Below are 26,758 nucleotides of genomic sequence, written 5' to 3' on the forward strand. Positions count from 1 at the left end.
TCCAGAAAGGTGTATGGGATCTTGATGTGTCAGATTGGTGTCACAGTTGCCATCGTTGCACTTTTCACATTTCACAAAATAACTGTGTGATATGTCTATAATCTGATCAAATTGATATGTTACATTAAGGTGTATGGGATCTTGATGTTTCAGATTGATATCAAAGTTGCCATCATTGCACTTTTCATATTTCACAAAATAACTGTATGATATGTCTATAATCTGATCAAATTGATATGTTCCAGAAAGGTGTAGGGATCTTGATGTGTCAGATTGGTGGTCACAGTTGCCATCGTTGCACTTTTCACATTTCACAAAATAACTGTGTGATATGTCTATAATCTGATCAAATTGAAATGTTACATTAAGGTGTATGGGATCTTGATGTATCAGATTGATATCAAAGTTGCCATCATTGCACTTTTCATATTTCACAAAATAACTGTATGATATGTCTATAATCTGATCAAATTGATATGTTTCCAGAAAGGTGTATGGGATCATGATGTGTCAGATTGGTGTCCACAGTTGCCATCGTTGCACTTTTCACATTTCACAAAATAACTCTGTGATATTCTATAATCTGATCAAAATTGATATGTTACATTAAGGTGTATGGGATCTTGATGTATCAGATTGATATCAAAGTTGCCATCATTGCACTTTTCATATTTCACAAAATAAACTGTATGATATCGTCTATAATCTGATCAAATTGATATGTTCCAGAAAGGTGTATGGGATCTTGATGTGTCAGATTGGTGTCACAGTTTGCCATCGTTGCACTTTTCACATTTCACAAAATAACTGTGTGATATGTCTATAATCTGATCAAATTGATATGTTTACATTAAGGTGTATGGGATCTTGAGTGTATCAGATTGATATCAAAGTTGCCATCATTGCACTTTTCATATTTCACAAAATAACTGTATGATATTGTCTATAATCTGATCAAAATGAATATGTTCCAGAAAGGTGTATGGGATCTTGATGTGTCAGATTGGTGTCACAGTTGCCATCGTTGCACTTTTCACATTTCACAAAATAACTGTGTGATATGTCTATAATCTGATCAAATTGATATATTCCAGAAAGGTGTAATGGGATCTTGTGTGTCAGATTGGTGTCACAGTTGCCATCGTTGCACTTTTCACATTTCACAAAATAACTGTGTGATATGTCTATAATCTGATCAAATTGATATGTTACAGGAAGGTGTATGGGATCTTGATGTGTCAGATTGGTGTCACAGTTGCCATTGTTGCACTTTTCACATTTCACAAAATAACTGTGTGATATGTCTATAATCTGATCAAATTAATATGTTACAGGAAGGTGTACGGGATCTTGATGTGTCAGATTGGTGTCACAGTTGCCATCGTTGCACTTTTCACATTTCACAAAATAACTGTGTGATATGTCTATAATCTGATCAAATTAATATGTTACAGGAAGGTGTACGGGATCTTGATGTGTCAGATTGGTGTCACAGTTGCCATCGTTGCACTATTCACATTTCACAAAATAACTGTGTGATATGTCTATAATCTGATCAAATTAATATGTTACAGGAAGGTGTACGGGATCTTGATGTGTCAGATTGGTGTCAAAGTCGCCATCATTGCACTATTCACATTTCACAAAATAACTGTGTGATATGTCTATAATCTGATCAAATTAATATGTTACAAGAAGGTGTATGGGATCTTGATGTGTCAGATTGGTGTCACAGTTGCCATCGTTGCACTTTTCACATTTCACAAAATAACTGTGTGATATGTCTATAATCTGATCAAATTGATATGTTACAGGAAGGTGTATGGGATCTTGATGTGTCAGATTGGTGTCACAGTTGCCATCGTTGCACTTTTCACAAATAACTGTGTGATATGTCTATAATCTGATCAAATTGATATGTTACAGGAAGGTGTATGGGATCTTGATGTGTCAGATTGGTGTCACAGTTGCCATCGTTGCACTTTTCACATTTCACAAAATAACTGTGTGATATGTCTATAATCTGATCAAATTGATATGTTACAGGAAGGTGTATGGGATCTTGATGTGTCAGATTGGTGTCACAGTTGCCATCGTTGCACTTTTCACATTTCACAAAATAACTGTGTGATATGTCTATAATCTGATCAAATTGATATGTTATAGGAAGGTGTATGGGATCTTGATGTGTCAGATTGGTGTCACAGTTGCCATCGTTGCACTTTTCACATTTCACAAAATAACTGTATGATATGTCTATTATCTGATCAAATTAATATGTTACAGGAAGGTGTATGGGATCTTGATGTGTTAGATTGGTGTCACAGTTGCCATCGTTGCACTTTTCACATTTCACAAAATAACTGTGTGATATGTCTATAATCTGATCAAATTGATATGTTACAGGAAGGTGTATGGGATCTTGATGTGTCAGATTGGTGTCACAGTTGCCATCGTTGCACTTTTCACATTTCACAAAATAACTGTATGATATGTCTATAATCTGATCAAATTGATATGTTACAGGAAGGTGTATGGGATCTTGATGTGTCAGATTGGTGTCACAGTTGCCATCATTGCACTATTCACATTTTACAAATAACTGTGTGATATGTCTATAATCTGATCAAATTAATATGTTACAGGAAGGTGTATGGGATATTGAGGTGTCAGATTGGTGTCACAGTTGCCATCGTTGCACTTTTCACATTTCACAAAATAACTGTATGATATGTCTATAATCTGATCAAATTAATATGTTACAGGAAGGTGTATGGGATCTTGATGTGTCAGATTGGTGTCACAGTTGCCATCGTTGCACTTTTCACATTTCACAAAATAACTGTATGATATGTCTATAATCTGATCAAATTAATATGTTACAGGAAGGTGTACGGGATCTTGATGTGTCAGATTGGTGTCACAGTTGCCATCGTTGCACTTTTCACATTTCACAAAATAACTGTGTGATATGTCTATAATCTGATCAAATTAATATGTTACAGGAAGGTGTACGGGATCTTGATGTGTCAGATTGGTGTCACAGTTGCCATCGTTGCACTTTTCACATTTCACCAAGGAACCCAAATTTACGTCAGACAGCACCCTGGATTATGGCAAGTATACTTATAGAACTACTCTTCTGATATATATCTCAAAACTATAGTTAGCGATGTATAGATCTGGGGTGGACAGAAAACATGAAGATAGTCGTAGATTAATGACCATGTATGCTTTGCAATTAATATAAAATATAATCCAAGAAGCAAGATCTTCGATTTTTATTGGGATGTAAATTTTTTCACTTATGCAAGTAAAGGACATATTGTATATTTTCTAAAGTTAAACTTGTTAGTTTTATTGTTACATTGATTTTCATCTTCCTTTACCCTTTTAGTTGGTCCGTATATACGGATGTTTGAAAAGCTACGAGAAATACCAACGTTAATTTATATTACGTTGCGTAAACGACTGGAAAATGCTGGCGTCTTTATATGCCTATGAACGTTCACAGTAAAAATTCTTAACGCCATTATTTTTGCATACTTATTATACATTTTTGTGATAAAAATGAACATAATGAAAGAAAATAAAAGAAAAAAATACAATTATAGCAATTTTGTAAGATTAATTAGATGTTTAGTTTAAAGTTTGTCAAACAACACAAAAAATTGAAATGGTAGCTTTCTAAAAACGACACAACTTTACTAACAGTTTTTATAAAATTAACCAAATCTTTTTATATTTGTGTTTAGTTTAATTTTCCCTTTCAATTGGTATTTTGTTCTATAGTGGAGCATTTTTTTCAAATTCTATTTTTCATGAGAAACTGAAATATATAGACTGTAAATAAATTTGATTTAAAAATTTAAATACAAGATTTTAAAATTATTTTCCATTGTACAGTGCAGCCTCGTTAATTCTGACTAGCCGGGACTGCATCCGATCTGATATAACAAAAATTGGGTTAAACGGAGAATTTTCAAAAAATAGAGAACACAATTATTTTAGTGGAAAAACAAATATACGTCATTATAAAGCATAATACAGTATAATTTTTCTGAAAGAATTTTATTAATTTGAGTTTTGTCAGCTTTGAATACCATTTCCGTGCCGTACGGTCACGCATCCTTTTTAACAATTATTATGAGAAGCTCGGCCGATGTTGTCTCTTCTTGTTGCTCGAAATAAACATTAATTCGCCCAGATGCTGCTTTTGCATGGCTTATAACAGTGATATTTTCAGTTTTTACTTTGTCAGTATCCTGTCTTTTATCAGCATGTTTATCGCAACAAGTCGCAATACATGTAATTTGGTTATCAGTAAGAGTACCATAACCTCCGTTGTTTTTAACCTCCAATCAACTTTCAATATTATTAATTTCAACGTCTGAGCATCCATCATCGTTTTGCCAATGGAGCAGGTAGGCTATTTCCCCTCCCTCCCCACGTTGTTAGTGTCTGGCTGACTTTTTTGCTGTGCCCAGTGGTAGGTTCAACTGGAAGGTATAAACCAGTCAGAAGTGATCCCTGCTGGGTACTGCCAGTTAGTACTAATGGATTTGTTGTTGACGGTACTTGTGTGCAGGTGGATCGCCCTGATTTTCATGTTCGCCACGATGATCACGCTGGCATGTTGCGGGGATGTACGGCGCAAGGCACCCATGAACTTCATCTGCCTCGGGATCTTCACATTGGCGGAGAGTTTCCTGTTGGGCTGCGCCACATCCATGTATCGCAAGGAAGAGGTGAGTCCGGTGGAGGGAGACAAGACTTGAGGCTTGGCTCACTAACATTGTAGATCTTTAGTCTTTGTGTGCAGGTGTAGGTGAGTGTGAAGTGTGCGTTGCCTCGGAATTCTTAGTATCGGACGCATCCAGATAAAAAATTGGTAGATTATGATGTAAATCGTTAATTTAGCTCTGTGCACTCAGTAGTTCATACAAAAATAGAAATTAATATAAATTTTTGATAAAACCACTATAATCATTTCAATCTATAAATTATTCTGACTTTTTTAACGAATTGAAAGTAGGAAAGCAATTAATTTTTTATAAGGTCATATAAAACTTTTTTAAACCAATATATATGCATTTTGTTAACCATTTAAATGTAGGTTTGTTTTATATGTAAGGAATGTTACGTAATGATGTGCGGAATACAATATAATTTTATTAAATATGGATAATCCACACACAACCTTCATCTATGATCTAAAGGTCTAAAGGTTAGTATATTGTACTTAATTAAATGTACTTTTAATAAATATTTTAGATTTAATTAAATTGGTTAAATTGTTCATTAGTAATGATGTAGTAAAAAAAGTAGTCGATATAATAGGTAAAAAAACAGGAGTTAATATAATAAGAACAACTACTACTGTTATCAGTTCAAAAACGTTTTTGTTATGTACGTGTATGCACATATTTTATACTAGTAAATCTTAAGTTATGACTATTTAATTTGTTCAGTGCTGGTCTATTCTTTATGTATCTTCCAAATATCATTTTTTAAAGTCAACAAAATAGGCACTCTTTTCTCAAAATTTTACCATCGTTAGAACATAATCTTTTTCTGGTTAGTCATTTTTTCATTCTGTTACTGGGGAACAAGTGGGAATTCGAGAAGTGAAATCTGATGGGTAAAGCAGATGTAAATATATCAGAACAACCTCATTCAATTTTGAAGCCATAACTTCAGAAGAGGATGAGTCGGTTAGTTTTTCTGAAAACATTTATTGTGTGCCACACAGTACGTCTGTCTTGCATATATTTTTTTAATGATTCCAATAATAATACAAAATATACATCTTTAAGTGTTAAAGAGGGCTTCTTAGCCCTAACTTCGCCTAGTAAAATTAGACTACTTTACTTTACGTTTGTTACCCTATTTCAAGTACTTTGTAAGGATAATTCCTAGAACACTCTATTTTAATGCTGATATCATAAGTATATTAAGTTTTCAGTTGCAACAAGAAATGCAGCTGCTGAAAAACCAAGCTGTTGCCACTGTTTTTTTTTTCTTTTATTTAAAGAGTCATGGAGTTACCAGGGTGGCCATCCGACCAGGAAAACCCAGGAATCTTCCTGTAGAACCGGAAAAATCTCAAAAACAATTTTTCCGTTTCGTTAAACTTATGAAATTAAGAAATAATTTGACACTTCCTTCAATCAGGACATATTTAATCTCAAAACATTGTACATTGTATTTTACACAACGTGGTCCGTGAAAATGTGAATGAAGATTTACATATGATCACTAGCCCCATCTGACGCCGGTTTGCCTCCACTAGTGTCTACACTTGTGTCGTGGAAAACCTTCAAACACGTAACAATCCGTTGGACAATCAAAATTGGCCAACCGATTGTCTCGTGCCTTGCCCACTATACAAGTGATAGCTGTAAGAGGTAAAGCAGCAAAGCATTAGTGGCCATGATACAAACAGCGTTTTTTGTGTTTTTCAGTCACTGATATGGGTCTCAGAAAGAATTTTCTTGAGTGAGCACTTTGAATAGGCGTTTGTTTGATAGATTGTGCATACCAAAAATGTACAGTTTTTACTCTATAAAGAAGCTAGAGTTCAGTTTGGTGAATAGTATCATCTGTTTGACAGTTTGATAAGAGATGTAACCCGATTTTTTGAGGACTCCAGAGTATCAGTTGAATTTTTACCAGACCTGATAAGATGATAAGACATCTTCTGGAGAAGAAAAGTAGTGAAATAGTGTGTTTGCGACAACAAGTAAAGGCGTGAAGGAGGTGTTTGGGGCGACATGATGCTTCCGATTGGAGATCAGATTACATAGGTTAGAAAAAAGTGATGTTATGTTTTGATATCATGGTCATATCCAATCCTCGACTGAACTAGTTGAATTTACACTGGCAAAAAGTTGTTTAAGTTTTGTGTCCAACAGTAAAAGTTGCTAGTCTGAACAGGCCAAGACCTGTCATGACCGTTGCTGCAATCTGTGTTGGTCAGTCAGCTGTTTGCATGAACTGAAGAGCAGTGTAGGCCATTAAAATTTCAATTATAAACATTGCCTGAACATCACTGCCGTGTGTGACCAGACTTCTGCAACAACCAGCCATATAGCTGTAGTAAAAGTACTTATGACAGATCTCACGAGTAAAATTGCTTATCTTGTTTACATTATGCGATGTAGTTGCTCTAATCTCTCGCAACTTTACTTGCTAATCTAAAAATAACTTACAATTGTCGGCAGTATGCAGACGGTCAGCTGACTGAATCAACCACGCACATCAGTTTTGTCATCATAGCTGGATGACGGCTTATAGAAATCTTATCAGTTCTCTGATCAACTATTAATCTGAACAACTTTCCCTCATACTTGACGATCGGTAGGGCAATATTTGAACCGTTCAAACCAAATAGTTCAGCGTATATGAGGAGCCATACATCATGTTGTTTCGTAGTCCATGACTATAATCTAACAAACATGTTGTGTTTTGAACCACGCCTTTCTTGTATTGATTTACTTTGTAGTTGTGATGTCACATGGGGTGATTCTATTATTGTATTATCTTTTTTTTACGGAAAAATGGTCCAAACCCAGTTACAGATATTTATTGACCTCCCTGTGAATTGAACTCATGACCTGTTGGTTAGAAAGCAGCACCTTATCTCTACGCTACGGTGAAGGTCTTAAAGGCCAAACCCAAAATATTTCAGACCCAGTAATTGTGCTCGTATTTCTAGAGGCAACTATGGAAGTTCTGTTCTGTACTGGAGTCTACTTATTCTACAGATAGTGAATTAACCGCACTTCGGTAACTTCTGTAGCAGAGAATTGGTCGGCAGTTCGAAAATTACTGATTGCCAAAACATATTTTTGTATTTCTTTGGGTACAAAAACTATTTTGAAACATATATTAACAAAATAACTTGATGTAAAAATAATATTTTCATTTAAGTTCTTATTTTTTATGTCTGTATTTGTCATCACCTACTGTCTACTGATTCTATGCGCAGTCATTAGCTGCTCGGCGGTAGACAGAAGAATGCTAATTTTTATTTTATTTATTCGTCATACTTTGTGTAGTTGTACAACCTTACAACTTCATAAATATATATCCATACATTTTTATGTAAATGGAATATATTCTGGAAACTAACTTTATAAGCTACCTTTCTATTATTTAAAAGGAGAAGGTTTGTACCAAACCAAACTTGTGTACTGGCAAAATTGTTGTCTAGTACCGAAAGTTTGTGCACGTCAGACCTCTGATCCTCAATGCTTGACTGCAGTCTACCCCATATAGTAGTGCCGTTTTGGTAATTGTTTGTTCCCTTTAGTTTTTCAAATTGGATACATATTTTCCAAAAAGCATAGAAATGAAAGTTATTAGGTGTACTTGATGTTATGTCGACTCATTGAAAGACAGAGATAAAAAGGAGTTTAAAATAGGTGGTAGTAATGAATCGTCATTGAATTTCTCGCATATCGCTAACGACAAAATTTGCTTGACCACCACTGCTTCGTGACATTTACAAGCACCACCGCTGCATGTACAGCTGGTGACGATAAACCTTCTGCTTTCCACTCAGTGTAAGGGTTAAATACAGTATTACAGTTTTTATTTAGCTTAAAAGTGGACTAGAGAATCGGAAATTTTCAACCCGGAAAACTATTGAAAAACTGGGAAGTTGAAATTTGAAAAGAGGTTTGAGTGGCCATCCTGGTATACATTACAAGATAATTAATGTGCTATTTTATGTGGCAATTTTAAACATCTTTATCCTAATATCCATAAAATATACCACTGTCTTTTAAAAATATTTTGTCCCACTCATATTATCATTAGTATATTTGTTAGTATATATAATATGCATTACTACTTCTATTAATTTTAGACTAAAAATATTCTGCTATCAAACATAAGGTTATTTATTCTTCTGATAGGTAGTATTAGTTCTCAATGAAATATCTCACCTTCTAATTCTTTTTCTCCTTCCCTGGCAATATCCTGAAGCTAAATAACTATGAGTCGATTATTACATTTAGCAAGCAGAGAATGTATTCTGTATGTTGTAAAATGTTATGAGTATAAGTGAATGTGAACAATGTTTTTGGAATAGACTTTGTCCATTAAAAAGAACGTATACATTTACTGGCTAAAGTTTTTAACTGAGTAAAGATGGCTCTAAAATCATTCAAAACCTTTTGAAAAACAATATAAATTTTTCTAGAATTTCTATTGCACCAATGTTAGCCTACAATGCATACATTTTTTGCTATTGTGACAAAATTAATCATTTAAAAATTTTGCTTTAACTACGAGATTGGATTTTTTTTTAAATACATTGGTACACAACAGAATTTTGTATTGGAATTAAGTAAGCTATGCCAAATGACCACGGAATTGTTTGTGTAAAATGAAAATAAGTGTCATTTGGAAAGTATATCATTTCAGTATTTATTGTAATTGAATGTACATTTAAAAGTACAGACAAGTTATTTATTACACGTGTTAAGGTATATAAGGATTTGCTACATGCAAATTTGTATCATTTGGTACTTGCAAGTATAGAGGAATATTCTTATAAGTAGTAATTCATTCATTACATGCTTAATTTTTGTCATCACGATGTTTATTGTAAATCTTATAAGCTTTGTATAGTATTATTAAATAAGCAATGACTGTTATGGATTCAGATAGCTTGGGAAGTCTGGTATATGTATTCTTGCCTTCAAAGGATTTAAAAATCCGATACTATGCAAGAACATAATTTTATTGTGGTTTTAAACAGCTCTTTTTGAAATATTGTAAAATCTGTTGAAGTTAAATGATCGGTTTCATAGTTATTTCCTTCCTTTCCTTTCTATATTTAATCCCCATCCCAGTGTCCTGTATTGGGAGTGGTGTGTAATCAAGAATGTCTGTCCCCGCAGGTTTTCTACGCCGCACTGATCACGTTTGTGGTGACTGTTGCGCTCACCATATTTGCATTCCAGACCAAGATTGATTTCACCGCCATCGGAGGGATACTTTTTGTTGCCGTCGTAATCCTCATGGTGTTCGGTATTATCTGCTTGTTTTTCCCCGGCAAGACCATGATCCTCGTGTACTCCTCGCTCGGTGCCCTCCTCTTCTCCGTCTATATCGTGTACGACACCCAGATGATGATGGGGGGTGACCACAAATATTCCATCTCACCCGAGGAGTACGTCTTTGCCTCCCTCAACCTTTACATGGACATCGTCAACCTGTTCCTGTACATCCTCACCATCTTGGGGGCGTCCAGAGACTAGGCTCTACATTCCACAAGCCTTGTCTGTATCTGTAAATATGGCGCTTTCACATCAAGACTGTCTGTTGTTTGTTTATATGTGGATAAAGAAACATAGGTATCCTACCTCTATTTCAATTTTCAACAGATTTATTTTATGATTTCCTGTTTTTTTTTTACATTCATTTTAATTACAATGAAGCCCCAGAGGTGTCGTTGAATAATCCATGTTTATTATGTGAATTAATCCTGGTTAAGAATTTTAATGTTACGGTTAATAAACAAGACTGTAGTGTTTGTTTTAGACTGATGATACTAGTTAAGTTTCTTGTGTTGAGGGAGTAAAATAATTTTAACTACTTATATTGTTCTTACCTTGATGTTATAAGAGGACACTTCATATTATATCTCACATAATTTGTCTAACAACGATGGCAAGAGAAGTTGGATTGTAAGAGTGCCGCAGAGTGTAATATTGATTGTACAATAAAACAGCATCTTTCCACTTTAATGCCTTAAGCCCACTCTGTTTCTCTTTGATTCTCGTTGATGATCGCAGCTGCATAACAGCTAAAAAAGTAGCTTTTTTTGTAAACTGATGAAATCTTGATAATGTGACAGCTGCATAACAGCTAAAAAAGTAGCTTTTTTGTGAACTGATGAAATCTTGATAATGTGACAGCTACATAACAGCTAAAAAAGTAGCTTTTTTGTAAACTGATGAAATCTTGATAATGTGACAGCTGCATAACAGCTAAAAAAGTAGCTTTTTTGTGTACTGATGAAATCTTGATAATGTGGTCACGTTGTATTTATATATATATATATATCTGCTGTAGTGTTATTTTTTGTATTAATAAAAGATTGCGTGTAGTGTTTGTATTTACTTTTGACCTGACACTCTTCCTAATAACATTAGAATGGTTTTAATTGTTTATTATGTGTATATGGCATTTTAAAAATTATCTGGTATTATTTTGCTATATGTATTGTATTCAAATGACAAAGGTATTGCGAGCTGGCATATGCTTAGGTAGATCACTTGACTGGGGTATTGTGTCCTTCGAGGTGCAAGTCACTTGACTGGGGTATTGTGTCCTTCGAGGTGTAAGTCACTTGACTGGGGTATTGTGTCCCTCGAGGTGCAAGTCACTTGATTGGGGTATTTTGTCCTTCGAGGTGCAAGTCACTTGACTGGGGTATTGTGTCCTTCGAGGTGCAAGTCACTTGACTGGGGTATTGTGTCCTTCGAGGTGCAAGTCACTTGACTGGGGTATTGTGTCCCTCGAGGTGCAAGTCACTTGATTGGGGTATTTTGTCCTTCGAGGTGTAAGTCACTTGACTGGGGTATTGTGTCCTTCGAGGTGCAAGTCACCTGACTGGGGTATTGTGTCCTTCGAGGTGCAAGTCACTTGACTGGGGTATTGTGTCCTTCGAGGTGCAAGTCACTTGACGGGTATTTTGTCCTTCGAGGTGCAAGTCACTTGACTGGGGTATTTTGTCCTTCGAGGTGCAAGTCACTTGACTGGGGTATTGTGTCCTTCGAGGTGCAAGTCACTTGACTGGGGTTTCCGAGGTGCAAGTCACTTGATTGGGATATTGTGTACTTTGAGGTGCAAGTCACTTGACTGGGGTATTGTGTCCTTCAAGGTGCAAGTCACTTGATTGGAGTATTGTGTAAGTCAAGGGGTAGGTCACTTTGAAAACAGCCTATCCATTAGATGTTAATAAAATTAGTTTTTTTTGTTGACCTTGTGGATACGTTTTATAGTTTTCGCTTAATGAGTAGTATAGAAACTTAACTACTTTTAATACATCATATAGGCCCTGATTAGTTTACTCTAGATATATAATTGGTATAATACAATAGGATTTAGTACCAGAGTACCATTTACTGCCAGAGCTAAATATAATCCATTTTGGAAAGAACCAGATTATTTTTTTGAGTGACTATTAGGAAAGTGTTAGAGGTTTATGGATAGAAACGTGAGGTTTTAGAAACATTCACCTTAAATTTTTTTGTTATTATAAAAAGTTGATGTACAGTTAAGGAGTGGTACAACTGGCTCTAAAATGGCCAGTAACAGTGGAAGTAAATTCTGTCCTGGCAGCCCATAAAGTTAAAAGAGTAAAACATTGAACAAGCTTGTTGTTATTGATGTATTAGTATGGGATTAGCTATAAGACAGAAATTGATATTGGTGAGGCATATTCAGTTTTGACAGAAAATATATACATAGGCTACAACCACATTCATCTGATATTGCTGAATGTGATTTCTGGATATTTCCTAATTTGAATATACTGTTTAAATTCTCCTGACTTAGTCTGTCTAGAAATGAATGATATAAAAAACGTGGTTGAATTAAAATCCGTTTCGAAAGATGATTTCTTTCCAGCAGTAAAAAGAACATTGAGTTAGGACTTGTGAAAATATGTTCATGATATTTTTGGTAGGGCAAGACGCTGAGAAATTGGAATTAGTCCTAAAAGGACCTTTGCACTTTTTCCTGGAGTGATAAGATATTCAGGATGGGTAAGGTTGGGGATAGAGGCTGCCTCCTGTCAAGATCCACGAGGAAGGATTTTGGACTTTGGTCTCAGTTATGTCTTCTTGGAAGAAGGGGAAGCCAGCTCTGTACCAGCCTCTCCAGTCAAAGCAGGCAGGAGTGGCACGCCCTAATGCCTAAGCTAGCCTCTTAACGCTTAGGGAGCCCCAACTCCAAAAGTCATCTCTCGCAGTAGACTAGACCTATTGATCTACCCTTGCACCCCAGTAACTAACATTTGCAGTTGCCTCTTCATAACGTAACATAACATAAGTGATGTGCCACTTCTGGACATCTATAACATTTCCCAGAATTAAGTGACATCGGTTTTTACTGTACTCAGTGTGGGTTCAACTGGAAGGTAAACACCAGCCAGAAGTGAACCCTCCTGGGTAGCAATTAATATCAACTCATACCTTTGTCAAACCATATTGATAATGCGTTGAACTACGTTTTCACGTTTTTGAACGTGTTGAAACATTAGTCAAATGCTGTTATGACTGGTGAAGGTGTGTGTTGATATTAATTATCCGTTTGCAGTTCAGGGGTATTAAAATAATATGGAAAATAATCATAATCATTATTACAAAGGCCTAGAGTCTTAAAATCTGCCCATAACTAGATAACAACACATATATTATGCTTTAATTCAATCCCACATATCTTATGGTTAAAATATATATATATATATATATATATATATATATATATACAGGGTGAGTTTTTTAAAGTGATCCAATAGCTAACTTTTTAATTACATGACTTAGCACCACACTTTAAATTTGGAACTTGCTCAATTTTAAGTTTTCCTCAGGAATACACTTTCAAATTTTTTGAAGATGGCCGCCATTTTCCAATATGGGGGCCAACTTTAAAATCTTTAATGGAACACCCTGTATTTTATGTTGTTTTTAGATTCTACTCTAAAAAATAAAACCTTTTTGTACTTGAGAGTTTTTCCATATCTCTAATGGTTCAGGAGCTACGCGGACTGGAAGTTTTCATAATTTTTTCCAATATGGCGCCCAACTTTAAAATCTTTTATGGAACACCCTGTATTTTATGTTGTTTTTAGATTCTACTCTACAAAATAAGACATTTTGGCTTCTGAAAGTTTTTCTATATCTCTAATGGTTCAGGAGCTACGTGGACTGAAAGTTTTCACCATCAGTCCGAAAAAATCCGAAAACTTCCAGTCCACGTAGCTCCTGAACCATTAGAGATATAGAAAAACTTTCAGAAGCCAAAATGTCTTATTTTGTAGAGTAGAATCTAAAAACAACATAAAATACAGGGTGTTCCATAAAAGATTTTAAAGTTGGGCGCCATATTGGAAAAAATTATGAAAACTTCCAGTCCGCGTAGCTCCTGAACCATTAGAGATATGGAAAAACTCTCAAGTACAAAAAGGTTTTATTTTTTAGAGTAGAATCTAAAAAACAACATAAAATACAGGGTGTTCCATTAGAGATTTTAAAGTTGACCGCCATATTGGAAAATGGCGGCCATCTTCAAAAAATTTGAAAGTGTATCCCTGAGTGAAACTTAAAATTGAGCAAGTTCCAAATTTAAAGTGTGGTGCTAAGACGTGTAATTAAAAAGTTAGCTATTGGATCACTTTAAAAAACTCACCCTGTATATATATATATATATATATATATTTATATATATATATATATATATATATATATATATATATATATATATATATATATATATATATATATATAATATATACAATATCTTACCTAATTTTTCTTGGATGTTGCTTCTTTATATATATATATATATATATATATATATATATATATATATATATATATATATATATATATATATATATATATATATATATACATAAAGAAGCAACATCCAAGAAAAATTAGGTAAGATATTACATCATTAAAAAAAGCATTGAGAATCATATTTAGTGATCTTTTTAATTGTCTTTGTTGTCATCTCTATTGGTTGTATAACAGTGTACATATATTGAATAAAGAATGGTTTGATTTGACTATGTCATTGCATGTGTGTGTTTTTTAAGTTTGAAAAATATCCATGTATCCTAATTGTTTAATTTAATTATAAATAAATCCCCATTTATTTAATGACTTATCTGTTGAATCTGAAGTCTCTTAAGTCGATTCGATGTCTGGTGTGCGTTCAGCTATCCACTATATTATGACTGAAAATTACTTTATAATATATAAAAATAATTTAGTTCTACTTAGTAAGTCAAATAGAATAAAAACTGTTATAAGGCGAACATAAAAAGATCGTGAACAGCTTTCCATGTAAATATGTTTGAAAGTAGATTTTGTTTTGGTGAAGGCCTGCTTTCTAATTATAAACTGTTTTTTGTTGTCTGTTTGTGCTGTCTCAATATAGTTTGTTTTTAGTGATTTTGTCTTTTGAAGCTGATTGTGTTAGCAATTTAAGAGAGGTTTTTGTAATCTGTTACACAGCATTTAAAGTAAAATAATTATTACATTAATAAACGTATTGAAATCTTGTTAGATCACTGGAGTCTGACAATGGATATACAAGTTATGTTCAAAAAGTGACTGAAAATTTTCATTTTTGAAATCAGAAGTCAGAAAGCTTTATTCATGAACATCCAAGTACAGAGTAAGTATCAACATTTTATATAAAATCAGGTTAAAAAAGTTAATAAAAATACATGGTATGTGTTTTTTTTAAGTTCTTTATCATGGGTGAAAATATCTTCTATGCTGTAGACAGGTTACCCCAGTAAACAAATCTTCAGTCTTCTCTTCAGAATTTCTGGGCTGTCTTCCTTCATCGTAGGTGGGAGTAGATTGTGGAGTTTTGCTCCTGTGTATGATGGTTTTTTTTTAGAAAAAAAGGGATCTTCTGTGTAATGCCAGCCTGAAGTCTCAGGCATGTCTAGTTTGAAGAAATCAGAAGTTTTATTGGCCATTAAGTATTCCAAAGATTACAATAGGCTTCGTCAAAATAACATTATTTACCAGCGTAATTCTATTGATATAGTATAAATATATACTAGTTAGCAGTCATATCTATTATAATAAATATATAACAAATACTTAAATCTACTCAAATAAATAAAACATAAAAAGCACAAAAAACACACAGAGACATGGAGTTAAAATCTAAAATTTAAAATAAATATAATAAATTATGGAATATCCTTATATATATACAGGGTGTATATTATGTCTGGAAAACACCCAAATATATCCTTTAATAATTTAAATATAAATTTGAAACCTCTTACAATCGTGATAGAGATTGGGCATCTACTTTTTGGAACAATGTTTTGTTATGTCACACCAACGGGGGACGTCCTGCCGAGGGTATCGTGAATATTCTTAATGGAAGCCTATACCTTGTGATACATAATTTTAAAGGTAATAGCTTACTGAATTGAATGCACACAAACCGCATCTCAAAGGAATTATTCTATCAGAAAATAGAGCATTTTTAGTATTGAAAATTTACTGATGTTCAACAATGTTAATTTTAACATGGTTCTTGCCACAAAATGTGTTACACTAATTTTTTAGCATTTTTTAAATGTTCAATTAAAATAAAATAAAACAATTTATTTTTAAGCTGGTTTCATTAGTACAAATTTACAGCTTTTATTACAGTACAATTATGGAAATACTTATGTTATTGATTTCTTATTACAAATAAAAAATAATGTATGCTGTTAGAAAAGTCTTACAACAAACGTTTTACCTGCATTTGGTGTCAAAGCAATTGTTCGAACTGTGTTCCTTCTACGGTTTGACAATGAGCCAATCTTGTGTAAAAATGATTCGACAGAGTTGCCTAACATTTCTTCAGTTATCAAAAGCAATCTCCTCTATAATCCTGTTTCTTAGGTCTTCCAAATTATGAGGCTTTCTTCTATAAACATTGGATTTTAAATGACCCCATAGGAAATAATCGATTGGTGACAAATCCGGAGATCTTGGAGGCCATTCGATTTCTCCTCTTCGGCCAATCCATTTTATGAGGAAACCTTAAATCCAAATACTCTCTTACCTGTCTCCCATAATGGGGTGGAGCACCATCCTGCTGAAAACCATACATTATCAAAGTATTCTCCTGATGCAATTTGAATAGCTGGGATTATTTCATTTTGGAGCATATTGTAGTAAAAAGTTCGGCATTTAAATTTCCATTGATGAAAAAGGGTCCAACAATTTTGTTACCTAAAATTCCACACCATACGTTCAGTTTTTGTGGTTGCTGTGAATGGGACTCAGTAATCCAATGTGGGTTTTTCACTAGCCCAGTAACGGCAATTGTGCCTGTTAACATTGCCATTTAGGAAAAAAAGTTTGCCTCATCAGAAAATAGTATGTTGGTCAGAAAATCTCTATTGTCATCACATTTGCGCATCACAAGTTCACAAAACTCAACTCTTTCTGTCGTAATCATCCTCACTTAACTGTTGGACTAAATGAACTTTAAATGGTTTGTATTTATTAATTTTCAAAATCTTACTCACAGACATAGGGTGCATATCATGTTGCTGTGCAGCTTTTCTGAGCGATGTATGTGGGTCTTCATAAATGTTTGCAAAACATCTAGTGCATGTTCTTCATCTGTTGCAGATTGTATCCTACCCGACTTTGGCCGATTACGTACACTCCCTGTCATTTCAAAACGCTCAATAGTTTTTGATATTGTTGAAACACTTATGGGATTCCTTTCTGGGAAAGTGTCATTAAACAAAATTACAAACTTCCCGATAAGATCTTTGACGATCGCCATATCCTCGCATCATCAACAGAGTAATTCGTTCTCTTTCAGACAATTCCATTAAAATGCCAAATAAAAACTGAACTACTGTAATTAGATAACTTGTTGACAAGCAATGCTTCAGAGACACTGATTAACTCGACAGGAATGATATGACCTTTGTCCATTTGTAATTCCCAAGCTTAGACCTGTCTAGTGAAAGCTCCATGCTCAACAAACTGAAACCTGTAGACCAGATGATTAATAACACAATAATGTTTCTCATAGGCTAGTGACCTTTGTCTCTTTAAACCTTCCTGCTGACTGGAAAAACACCAAGTACAGATTCATAAGTAATCAGAGAAAGTGACTCATAAGTTTTATTCATTGTAATAAAAACTGGTAAATTTGTACTAATGAAACCAGCTTAAAAATAAATTGTTTATTTTATTTTAATTGAACATTTAAAAAATGCTAAAAAAATTAGTGTAACACATTTTGTGGCAAGAAACCATGTTAAAATTACATTGTTGAACATCAGTAAATTTTCAATACTAAAAATGCTCTATTTTCTGATAGAATAATTCCTTTGAGATGCGGTTTGTGGCATTCAATTCAGTAAGCTATTACCTTTAAAATTATGTATCACAAGGTATAGGCTTCCATTAAGAATATTCACGATACCCTCGGCAGGACGTCCCCCGTTGGTGTGACATAACAAAACATTGTTCCAAAAAGTAGATGCCCAATCTCTATCACGATTGTAAGAGGTTTCAAATTTATATTTAAATTATTAAAGGATATATTTGGGTGTTTCCAGACATAATATACACCCTGTATATATATATATATATATATATATATATATTTGTTATTTACAACATATCACATTTCATATACTCCTCAACACTGTAAAATTCCTTAAGCTTAAGCCACTCTGACATTTTTGATTTAAATTGTTTGAAAGGTAAAGCTCTAATAAAAAGAGGAAGCTTATTAAATAGTTTTAACTGCTGGTATTTATGGCTTTTATAATATTTATCTAGCCTTATCTTTTGATCTGGTATCATACTCATGGAGTGTACATTGTGTTTCAAATCTATCTTCATTTTCTTTGACATATATTAGGTTATAGAAAATATAATAAATACATGCCAAGGTCATAATTTTAAGCCTAGAAAAATGTTGTCTGCAAGACTCTTGGTATGATAATCCAGCTAATATTCTAATTGCTTTTTTTCTGCCAGACATGCAGATCACCATTTTTGGCAAGTCCAAGAGGTTTTGAAAAATATATATATATATATATATATATATATATATATATATATATATATATATATATTTATTCCTCTACATTAATGTTGCAACTTTCAAAATAACCCCATTAGATATTATGCACTTGTGCCAGCGCTTCTGCCAATTCTCAAACTCAAACTTTTGGATAGCCTTTAGCTCTTTCAGCGATGCACTTTTAATATGCTTTTAAAATGACAGTCCTTTAAGGTTCTCTTTGTACTGGAAATATAAAAAGTCACATGGAGTGATGCCTGGAGAATACGGAGGCTGGGGCATCGTTACAGTACTGTTTTTTTGCCAAAAATTCATGAACCAGCAATAATGTGTGAGCTAGTGCATTGTCATGGTGCAAAAGCCATGAATTGTTTTACCACAAATCTGGGTTTTTTTCTGATTTCTTCATGCAAACAGCGTTGAACTTGCAGGCAATACACTTTATTAACCGTTTTGACCTTCATAATGCCCTATACCGTTAAAGTCAAAAAACAAAGTGAGCATAACCTTCACATTCAACTGCACTTTTCAAGTCTTTTTCGGTCTTGGGGATCCAGAATGCCTCCACTGAGATGATTGAATCATATCCATAAACCCATGTTTCATTTTCTGTTATAACATGTTTCAGTAGTCCTTTGTCATTGTTGACTTAATTTAATGACTCCTGAGCAACTTCCATTTGCTGCTGTGTTTGTTCAAAATTTAATTTTGCTGCCACACATTTCATACCCAAAAATAATTGGAAAAAAGTTTCATGGCATGTGCCAATTGATATACGAGTATCAACATTATCAGGGACTTCTCTGATCATAATACGACATTCGTTCATAACCATTTCTTCCACTTTTTTGTCAGTTCTTAATTTTCTGGGGCATCCGGAGCGTTGGTCATCTTCAATATCTTCACGGCCGTCTTTGAAACGTTAATACCACTCATAAACCCTTGTTTTACTCATATCAGAATCACCATAGGTCTTTGTTAACATTTCCCACACTTTTTAACACTATTTCAAATTTGATCAATTATTTTAACAAACGGAAATTACTGAGTTCATAAAACGCCTAACCTTATCAACTGCCACTGAAAAAGTAAACAATGAATACAGCTTGTAAATTTTGCTTCAGGAGCAGGAGTACCAACATAATAAAATATTATGTTTTAAAAAATTAAATCAATTGAAAATTTATTTTAAATTTGATTATTTCTACTAGGTTATGCTTATTGCAAGCTCCAAAAGAAAATTGACATTGAAATTATTATCACTAGATTTTATCCTGAACCTCATCAGAACCTCAAGCATGTGTGAGGTTACTGCTGTTTGATATGTTAGCCCTGTCCCAAAATAGATAGGCGTCTATCACTGTGTCCTAAGTGTGGAAGTATTATTGATTCCGACAGTAGTCTATGCACTCTGATCCCGTGTGCTATTTTTAATATGGGCGTTGTGAAACTAGCATATTCTATGCTTAAATGGAGCCTGTTTTTGAAGTGGCCACCTGTGTTTCAGTGTAACATCGTTATTGTGACAGGTAATTTTGCATTTTGTTACAATAAAAAAATAAAAGTTTAGAAAGAACTCTACTCATACTCAAAGTTTAGCTAAGATAAGTGTTTTCGAGTAGTTAAAAAAATGAGAGTGAAACAAAATATTTTTTCATAAAAATGTTTTCTAAATCTGAGAGAAAGCCTGGCCGCCCTCTGGATCTGACATTGTGGGACTAGCAGTTATGAAAGTCTTTCTAAGAGAAATCCTGTACTCGATGCTGAGATACTAAAACAACAGTGTTACTTTACAATTATTGAGGATCAACTCAAATCAAAAAGTCTTTATTTAGTATGTACACTATTTAGTATTGTGTATAAATACACAATAAATAGTGTCAAGTGCATTAAAACTACTATTAAAATGTTACTTCTTCATACTGTAAAACCTCATATGATATATAGTAAAAAATTGTAAGAAAACCTTAAAAACATTATTATATTGTATTGTATGTTTATGAGTTACTGAATATAAGTCATCTAGTGAATAAAAAGCATGCTGAAAAAGAAAATCTTTCAATAATAGTTTGAATTTCTAAATTCATTTGTTTCTCTTACTGCTTTGGGAATATAGTTTAAAAATTGTATTCCAGCATAGGTAGTGCCTTTCTTAAATTTTTCTAGGTTATGATGGGGTAATATAATGGTTTTTTTGTTTTTGGTATTATAAAAGTGTACGTCTTTAAAAAATTTTAAATTGAGTTTGTGATTTTTTGCATAAATGATTGTATTAAAAATATACTGGCTATACACTTTCAATATTCGTTGGTAAAATGCTCCATGACTGAATCATCACTCCTTAATCACAAAATTGTTCTCAGACTTTTTTTGAAGGCAGAGAATTTTATTTAGATTTTGATTTGAGGTCCTGCCATAGACACTTATTGTCCATAGGATACATGTGACTGAATATGAGCATGAAATACAGTTTGAAGCACTGATAAATTACAGAGAAATGATATTCGTTTTAGAGAATAAATACCTGAGTTAATTTTTTTCATTATATAATCAATATGGGAGTCCCATGTAAGATGTAAGATTATCCACATGTAAACCTAAAAATTTGATTTTTTTGTTTCATTTACAAATTAACTATCAGTACAAACGTGAATTTCAGAAATGTTCCTACTTTGTTTTGTTAAGGATGACAGTTTGAAATCTGTTTGGAATGAATTTGATTAGCTTCGGGTGGAAACATATCTTGGATTTACGGAAGCTTTGATGGAGTTGGTGATCAAGAGGATCTAAAAGCTGGCTGTATTGATATTCTTCCTTTCATCTTTTAGTGGTGGCCCATGAAACATGACAGAATTATGTTGCAATGGCTATGATCCGAAAGTTCGCGAAGCCTTATTTATTTATCTCATTTAAGTATAACAACTCATGGCCAGAAATATTACGAGACATCTAGTAATAGACACGCCATAGTTGTCCATGTTTCTCATTCCAAAGCAAAAAAAGAACACCTTTGATTAATAACAGAGAAAAAGATTTTTTTAATGTTGGATAGTTCAGTTTATTAAAATTGAGGTATTGCGTTATTGTAGTGAGTTGATTTAAAACACATTTCTTCTCATCTAGTCTTTTAGATATACTTTTAAAATTACATCTCATCATAGATTGGTTTGGTAGGTTGATATAATTTAGATTGTAGCCCAAAATTAAATTTGGTTGTACAATTAAACTGTTGGTTTCTTGAGAAAAGTTTTAATTGTAATTTAAATAATTTGTTGTATCTCACCCAACTGTATGATTACTAAGAGGTGACTATAGTTTAATCTGACTGAGACACTGGTATTAAACGTTCAGCATTTGTGCTAAAACACTGAATAATTGGAGGAATTAAAATTTAGAACTGTCTAAAAGCTTTAGCTTTTAACGTAGACCAAGGTTGTTGCAGTAGAAGGATGATGGAAAAAGTTTCTTCTCAATTTTCCATCAACGATGCCAAATCCATAAATCTATTGTTAGCAATGTAACATAAAACAATTTTCACAAATCACTACAAGAAGGGTGTAAGATCATTATTAGATTTTGAAACTTTAACTGCATGAAACAACTTCCTTGGAGATAATGATGAATGTGACAATAATTAGAATTATACATAACTTTATTGTTTTTTTAGCAATAAAGAAAGTAAGTTGAATTAAATAAAACATGCTTTTTCCAAGGGATGGCAACGTATTATTTTAATACAAGCATTAAAATATTTAACATTGATTAGCTGTTGTTTATTAAGGAATTATAAACAATTATTAATGAAGGTAGTTAAAGTTGTTAATTAAATTTAAAAACCTTGAAACTAAATCAATGATCCATGAAATATGTTGCACCAGATTAACAAATATTATTTTTACATTTATTTGTGGCTACCATTACTGTTTTGTTCTCTCATAAAACTAAAGGCTAACCTCTTAAACACATTTTACCTGTGAAATAAGCTGGTACTTTGTGAATAATTGCAATGTTTCATAATTTGAAAAATAAACAATAAAATGACGTTTTTAGTTGTGTGTTTGTTTCTACCAAAATTACGTATGAATGCTACAAAATATGCTTTGAAGTGAGTGAAAAAAGTTATGCGGTGTGAATCATAACTAAAATTATTGTTTTTAATTTATAAAAATAAAAACTTACAGGCTATTTCGAAAAAAAATTGTAGGTGAATAATAAGAATATATAAACAATGTATCTCCTCCTTTACGCTGAGTGAGTTAAATAGTTACTTCTTCAGCATGAGCAATGGAAATGATACATTAGCTTGGTGGAAATGCTACGTTAGTGTGAAAATAACTTTTCTCAGAGAGTATCATTTCAAACAAGATCAAGAAAAAGGTTTGAAAGCAACAATGAAGATTCATCATAGCTTTTGGAATAAAAAATACACATGATCAAGATTAAGTCCATATTGTTTGGAAATTATTACCCAACTAATAAAAAATTGTGATATTTTGACACGTTTCCAGCATTCACAGTATTTATAAAGATTACCACTAAAACTAGTGCAACATTCACTCATTTTAATTTTTATATTTTATTTTATACCTTATCTGACATTGTAAAGAATTTTACTTAAAATTACTTGTTAGATAAATGTTTTATATAATTTATCAGCTCTATTTAATTTTCGCTAGTGTTTTCCAAGGATTACTCAAACTTTGTGCATAAGACCATGATCAACCAAAGATGTTACAGAAAGAGGGTGACTGCCGCAGAATTAACTGCAAAGGTAAAGGTTCTCCAGTAATATTATAATGAGGCCCTTAATTGTGTTGTCTGTCCCCATTTGTGTGATAAATCTTGATATAAGGGTTCTAAAGTCTTAAACCAAATACATAGGTCCACTTGCTCCATGGAAATACTTTGTTGTTGAGGTTAAGTGGAAGTGAGGACTTAGTCCTAACTTCGCCTCTAATAGTTTAATTTCATTTTTATTTCTGTTAGTTTTGGATTCAAAAGGTGTTTCTTTGCCACTACAATCATTCTGGATAAACAGGTTCTAGGAACTTGAGACTCGGTAGACAGGTTTCTCTTAGCGTAAGGAAGGACTGTTATTGATTTTGGTTTCCAAGGTAAAGGAGCAGTTCATCTGTGAGCGTTCATTTGTTATTTTCTATCAAGTCCTTTTTCTGTTGTATCAGTTTAATCCTATTCTTTTCTCTTAAGAGCAAGTGACCCATGGGGATCGATCCAATTGATATTAAGAAGTAAACCGGTAGGTAGTTACTTTATAGTTTTTGTAAGAATTTCAACATAAGTAATTCATTTGCAAAATGTATAGTGTCATACAATAATATTAGATACAGTAAAATTTACCATTGTGTTTCACAGTATCAAACTTTTATACAGTATAAAACTTCCACGTAAAACCATTTCTTGAAAAATATTTTAAGTTTTTTGTTTTTAAGACTTTCTACTCCAATGAAGGTAAATAATAATATAATAATGTAATAATTTTATGGACATTTTACCACAATTAGTTACATTCAACTAGGGTATCCTGTATACTATTCCCCTACTTGTTAACAGTCCCTCAAAACTGTGAGGACTTTTGCTTCTTCACTCCATGTTGTAAGTGAAGTGTTGCCATGACGACCAGGCTGTAGATGTAGCCCCACGGTCAGTCGATACCGTGCTGTACCCGCTTTATAAATAATGTTTTATATTATTTGAACTGTTGCCATGACAACCAGGCTGTAGATGTAGCCCCACGGTCAGTCGATACCATGCTGTACCCGCTTTATAAATAATGTTTTATATTATTTGAACTGTTGCCATGACAACCAGGCTGTAGATGTAGCCCCACGGTCAGTCGATACCGTGCTGTAACCGCTTTATAAATAATGTTTTATATTATTTGAACTGTTGCCATGACAACCAGGCTGTAGATGTAGCCCCACGGTCAGTCGATACCATGCTGTACCCGCTTTATAAATAATGTTTTATATTATTTGAACTGTTGCTATGACAACCAGGCTGTACATGTAGCCCCACGGTCAGTCGATACCGTGCTGTAACCGCTTTATAAATAATGTTTTATATTATTTGAACTGTTGCCATGACAACCAGGCTGTAGATGTAGCCCCACGGTCAGTCGATACCGTGCTGTAACCGCTTTATAAATAATGTTTTATATTATTTGAACTGTTGCCATGACAACCAGGCTGTAGATGTAGCCCCACGGTCAGTCGATACCATGCTGTACCCGCTTTATAAATAATGTTTTATATTATTTGAACTGTTGCCATGACAACCAGGCTGTAGATGTAGCCCCACGGTCAGTCGATACCGTGCTGTAACCGCTTTATAAATAATGTTGTTTTATATTATTTGAACTGTTGCCATGACAACCAGGCTGTAGATGTAGCCCCACGGTCAGTCGATACCGTGCTGTACCCGCTTTATAAATAATGTTTTATATTATTTGAACTGTTGCCATGACAACCAGGCTGTAGATGTAGCCCCACGGTCAGTCGATACCGTGCTGTACCCACTTTATAAATAATGTTATACTATTTGAACTGTTGCCATGACAACCAGGCTGTAGATGTAACCCCACGGTCAGTCGATACCGTGCTGTACCCGCTTTATAAATAATGTTTTATATTATTTGAACTGTTGCCATGACAACCAGGCTGTAGATGTAGCCCCACGGTCAGTCGATACCGTGCTGTACCCGCTTTATAAATAATGTTTTATACTATTTGAACTGTTGCCATGACAACCAGGCTGTAGATGTAGCCCCACGGTCAGTCGATACCGTGCTGTACCCGCTTTATAAATAATGTTTTATATTATTTGAACTGTTGCCATGACAACCAGGCTGTAGATGTAGCCCCACGGTCAGTCGATACCGTGCTGTACCCGCTTTATAAATAATGTTTTATATTATTTGAACTGTTGCCATGACAACCAGGCTGTAGATGTAGCCCCACGGTCAGTCGATACCGTGCTGTACCCGCTTTATAAATAATGTTTTATATTATTTGAACTGTTGCCATGACAACCAGGCTGTAGATGTAGCCCCATGGTCAGTCGATACCATGCTGTACCTGCTTTATAAATAATTATTTTACACAATAGGTACTCAAAAAATTACAATACTAAAAATAAAATTCAATCACTGTTGGAGTGTTTGTTTCTAAATTAAGTAATACAATACTTGGAGAAAACTTGAAAACACAATTATTATTGAATAAAAGTCTAGGATGTATAAAAAAATAAATGACAACATTTTTTTCAGATTTTCTACGCAACAGCGATTACCCTGATAATTACCGTCGGACTCACTATTTTCGCATTCCAGACCAAGATAGACTTCACCACGATTGGCGGAGTGCTGTGTGTGGGGATGATAATCTTGGTTGTGTGTGGGATAGTTGCAATGTTTTACCCAAATAAATTGTTCCGTATACTCATATCTTCGTTCGGAGCGTTTTTGTTCTCCGTTTATATAGTTTACGATACACAGATGATGATTGGGGGTGAACACAAATATTCTATCTCTCCTGAAGAGTACGTTTTTGCAGCTTTAAATCTGTACTTGGACATCGTCAACTTGTTTATGTGTTTATTGTCTCTCCTAGGACTGACAGGTGATGATAACTGATAACACCCTAAATCACTCTGTACTCATTATTTTTCATTCGTAAATAAAACATTGTCGTCTGTAACGTGCTTAATTGATTGTTAAGTTTTAGTTTTTATTTAATGTATTTTTGATGAATTATGTGTCATTGATTTGTCACATTGAGGGAATCGATTTTGATATTTTTTCATACTAGGTGAAAGAAAAGTGTTTGATAAACCTTACCTAGGTATTTTAATAGATTAAAACATTTTCACTAAGATGCGAAGATTGTTATCAAATAAATTATTTTAAATAAGG

The 26,758-nt window shown here is 33.6% G+C and overlaps 1 protein-coding gene across 4 annotated transcripts in view; it reads left to right on the forward strand.

Moving 5' to 3' along the window:
* Positions 1 to 26,758, forward strand: part of LOC124353533 (protein lifeguard 1-like) — a 91,518-nt gene that overhangs the window by 59,013 nt on the left and 5,747 nt on the right. For 2 of the 4 annotated variants that reach the window (XM_046803410.1, XM_046803415.1), the window contains 3 exons: positions 3,006 to 3,116; positions 4,589 to 4,748; positions 26,114 to 26,543. In XM_046803410.1, coding sequence (XP_046659366.1) covers positions 3,006 to 3,116; positions 4,589 to 4,748; positions 26,114 to 26,479 — 637 coding nt within the window. In that variant the 3' untranslated portion in view covers positions 26,480 to 26,543. Of the gene's footprint in view, positions 1 to 3,005; positions 3,117 to 4,588; positions 4,749 to 9,911; positions 11,123 to 26,113; positions 26,544 to 26,758 lie in introns of those variants that run through there. The other 2 variants (XM_046803414.1, XM_046803411.1) reach the window with 2 other exon arrangements.

The sequence above is a fragment of the Homalodisca vitripennis genome, chromosome 2, assembly GCF_021130785.1.
Source record: "Homalodisca vitripennis isolate AUS2020 chromosome 2, UT_GWSS_2.1, whole genome shotgun sequence".
In the NCBI taxonomy this organism is placed as follows: domain Eukaryota; kingdom Metazoa; phylum Arthropoda; class Insecta; order Hemiptera; family Cicadellidae; genus Homalodisca; species Homalodisca vitripennis.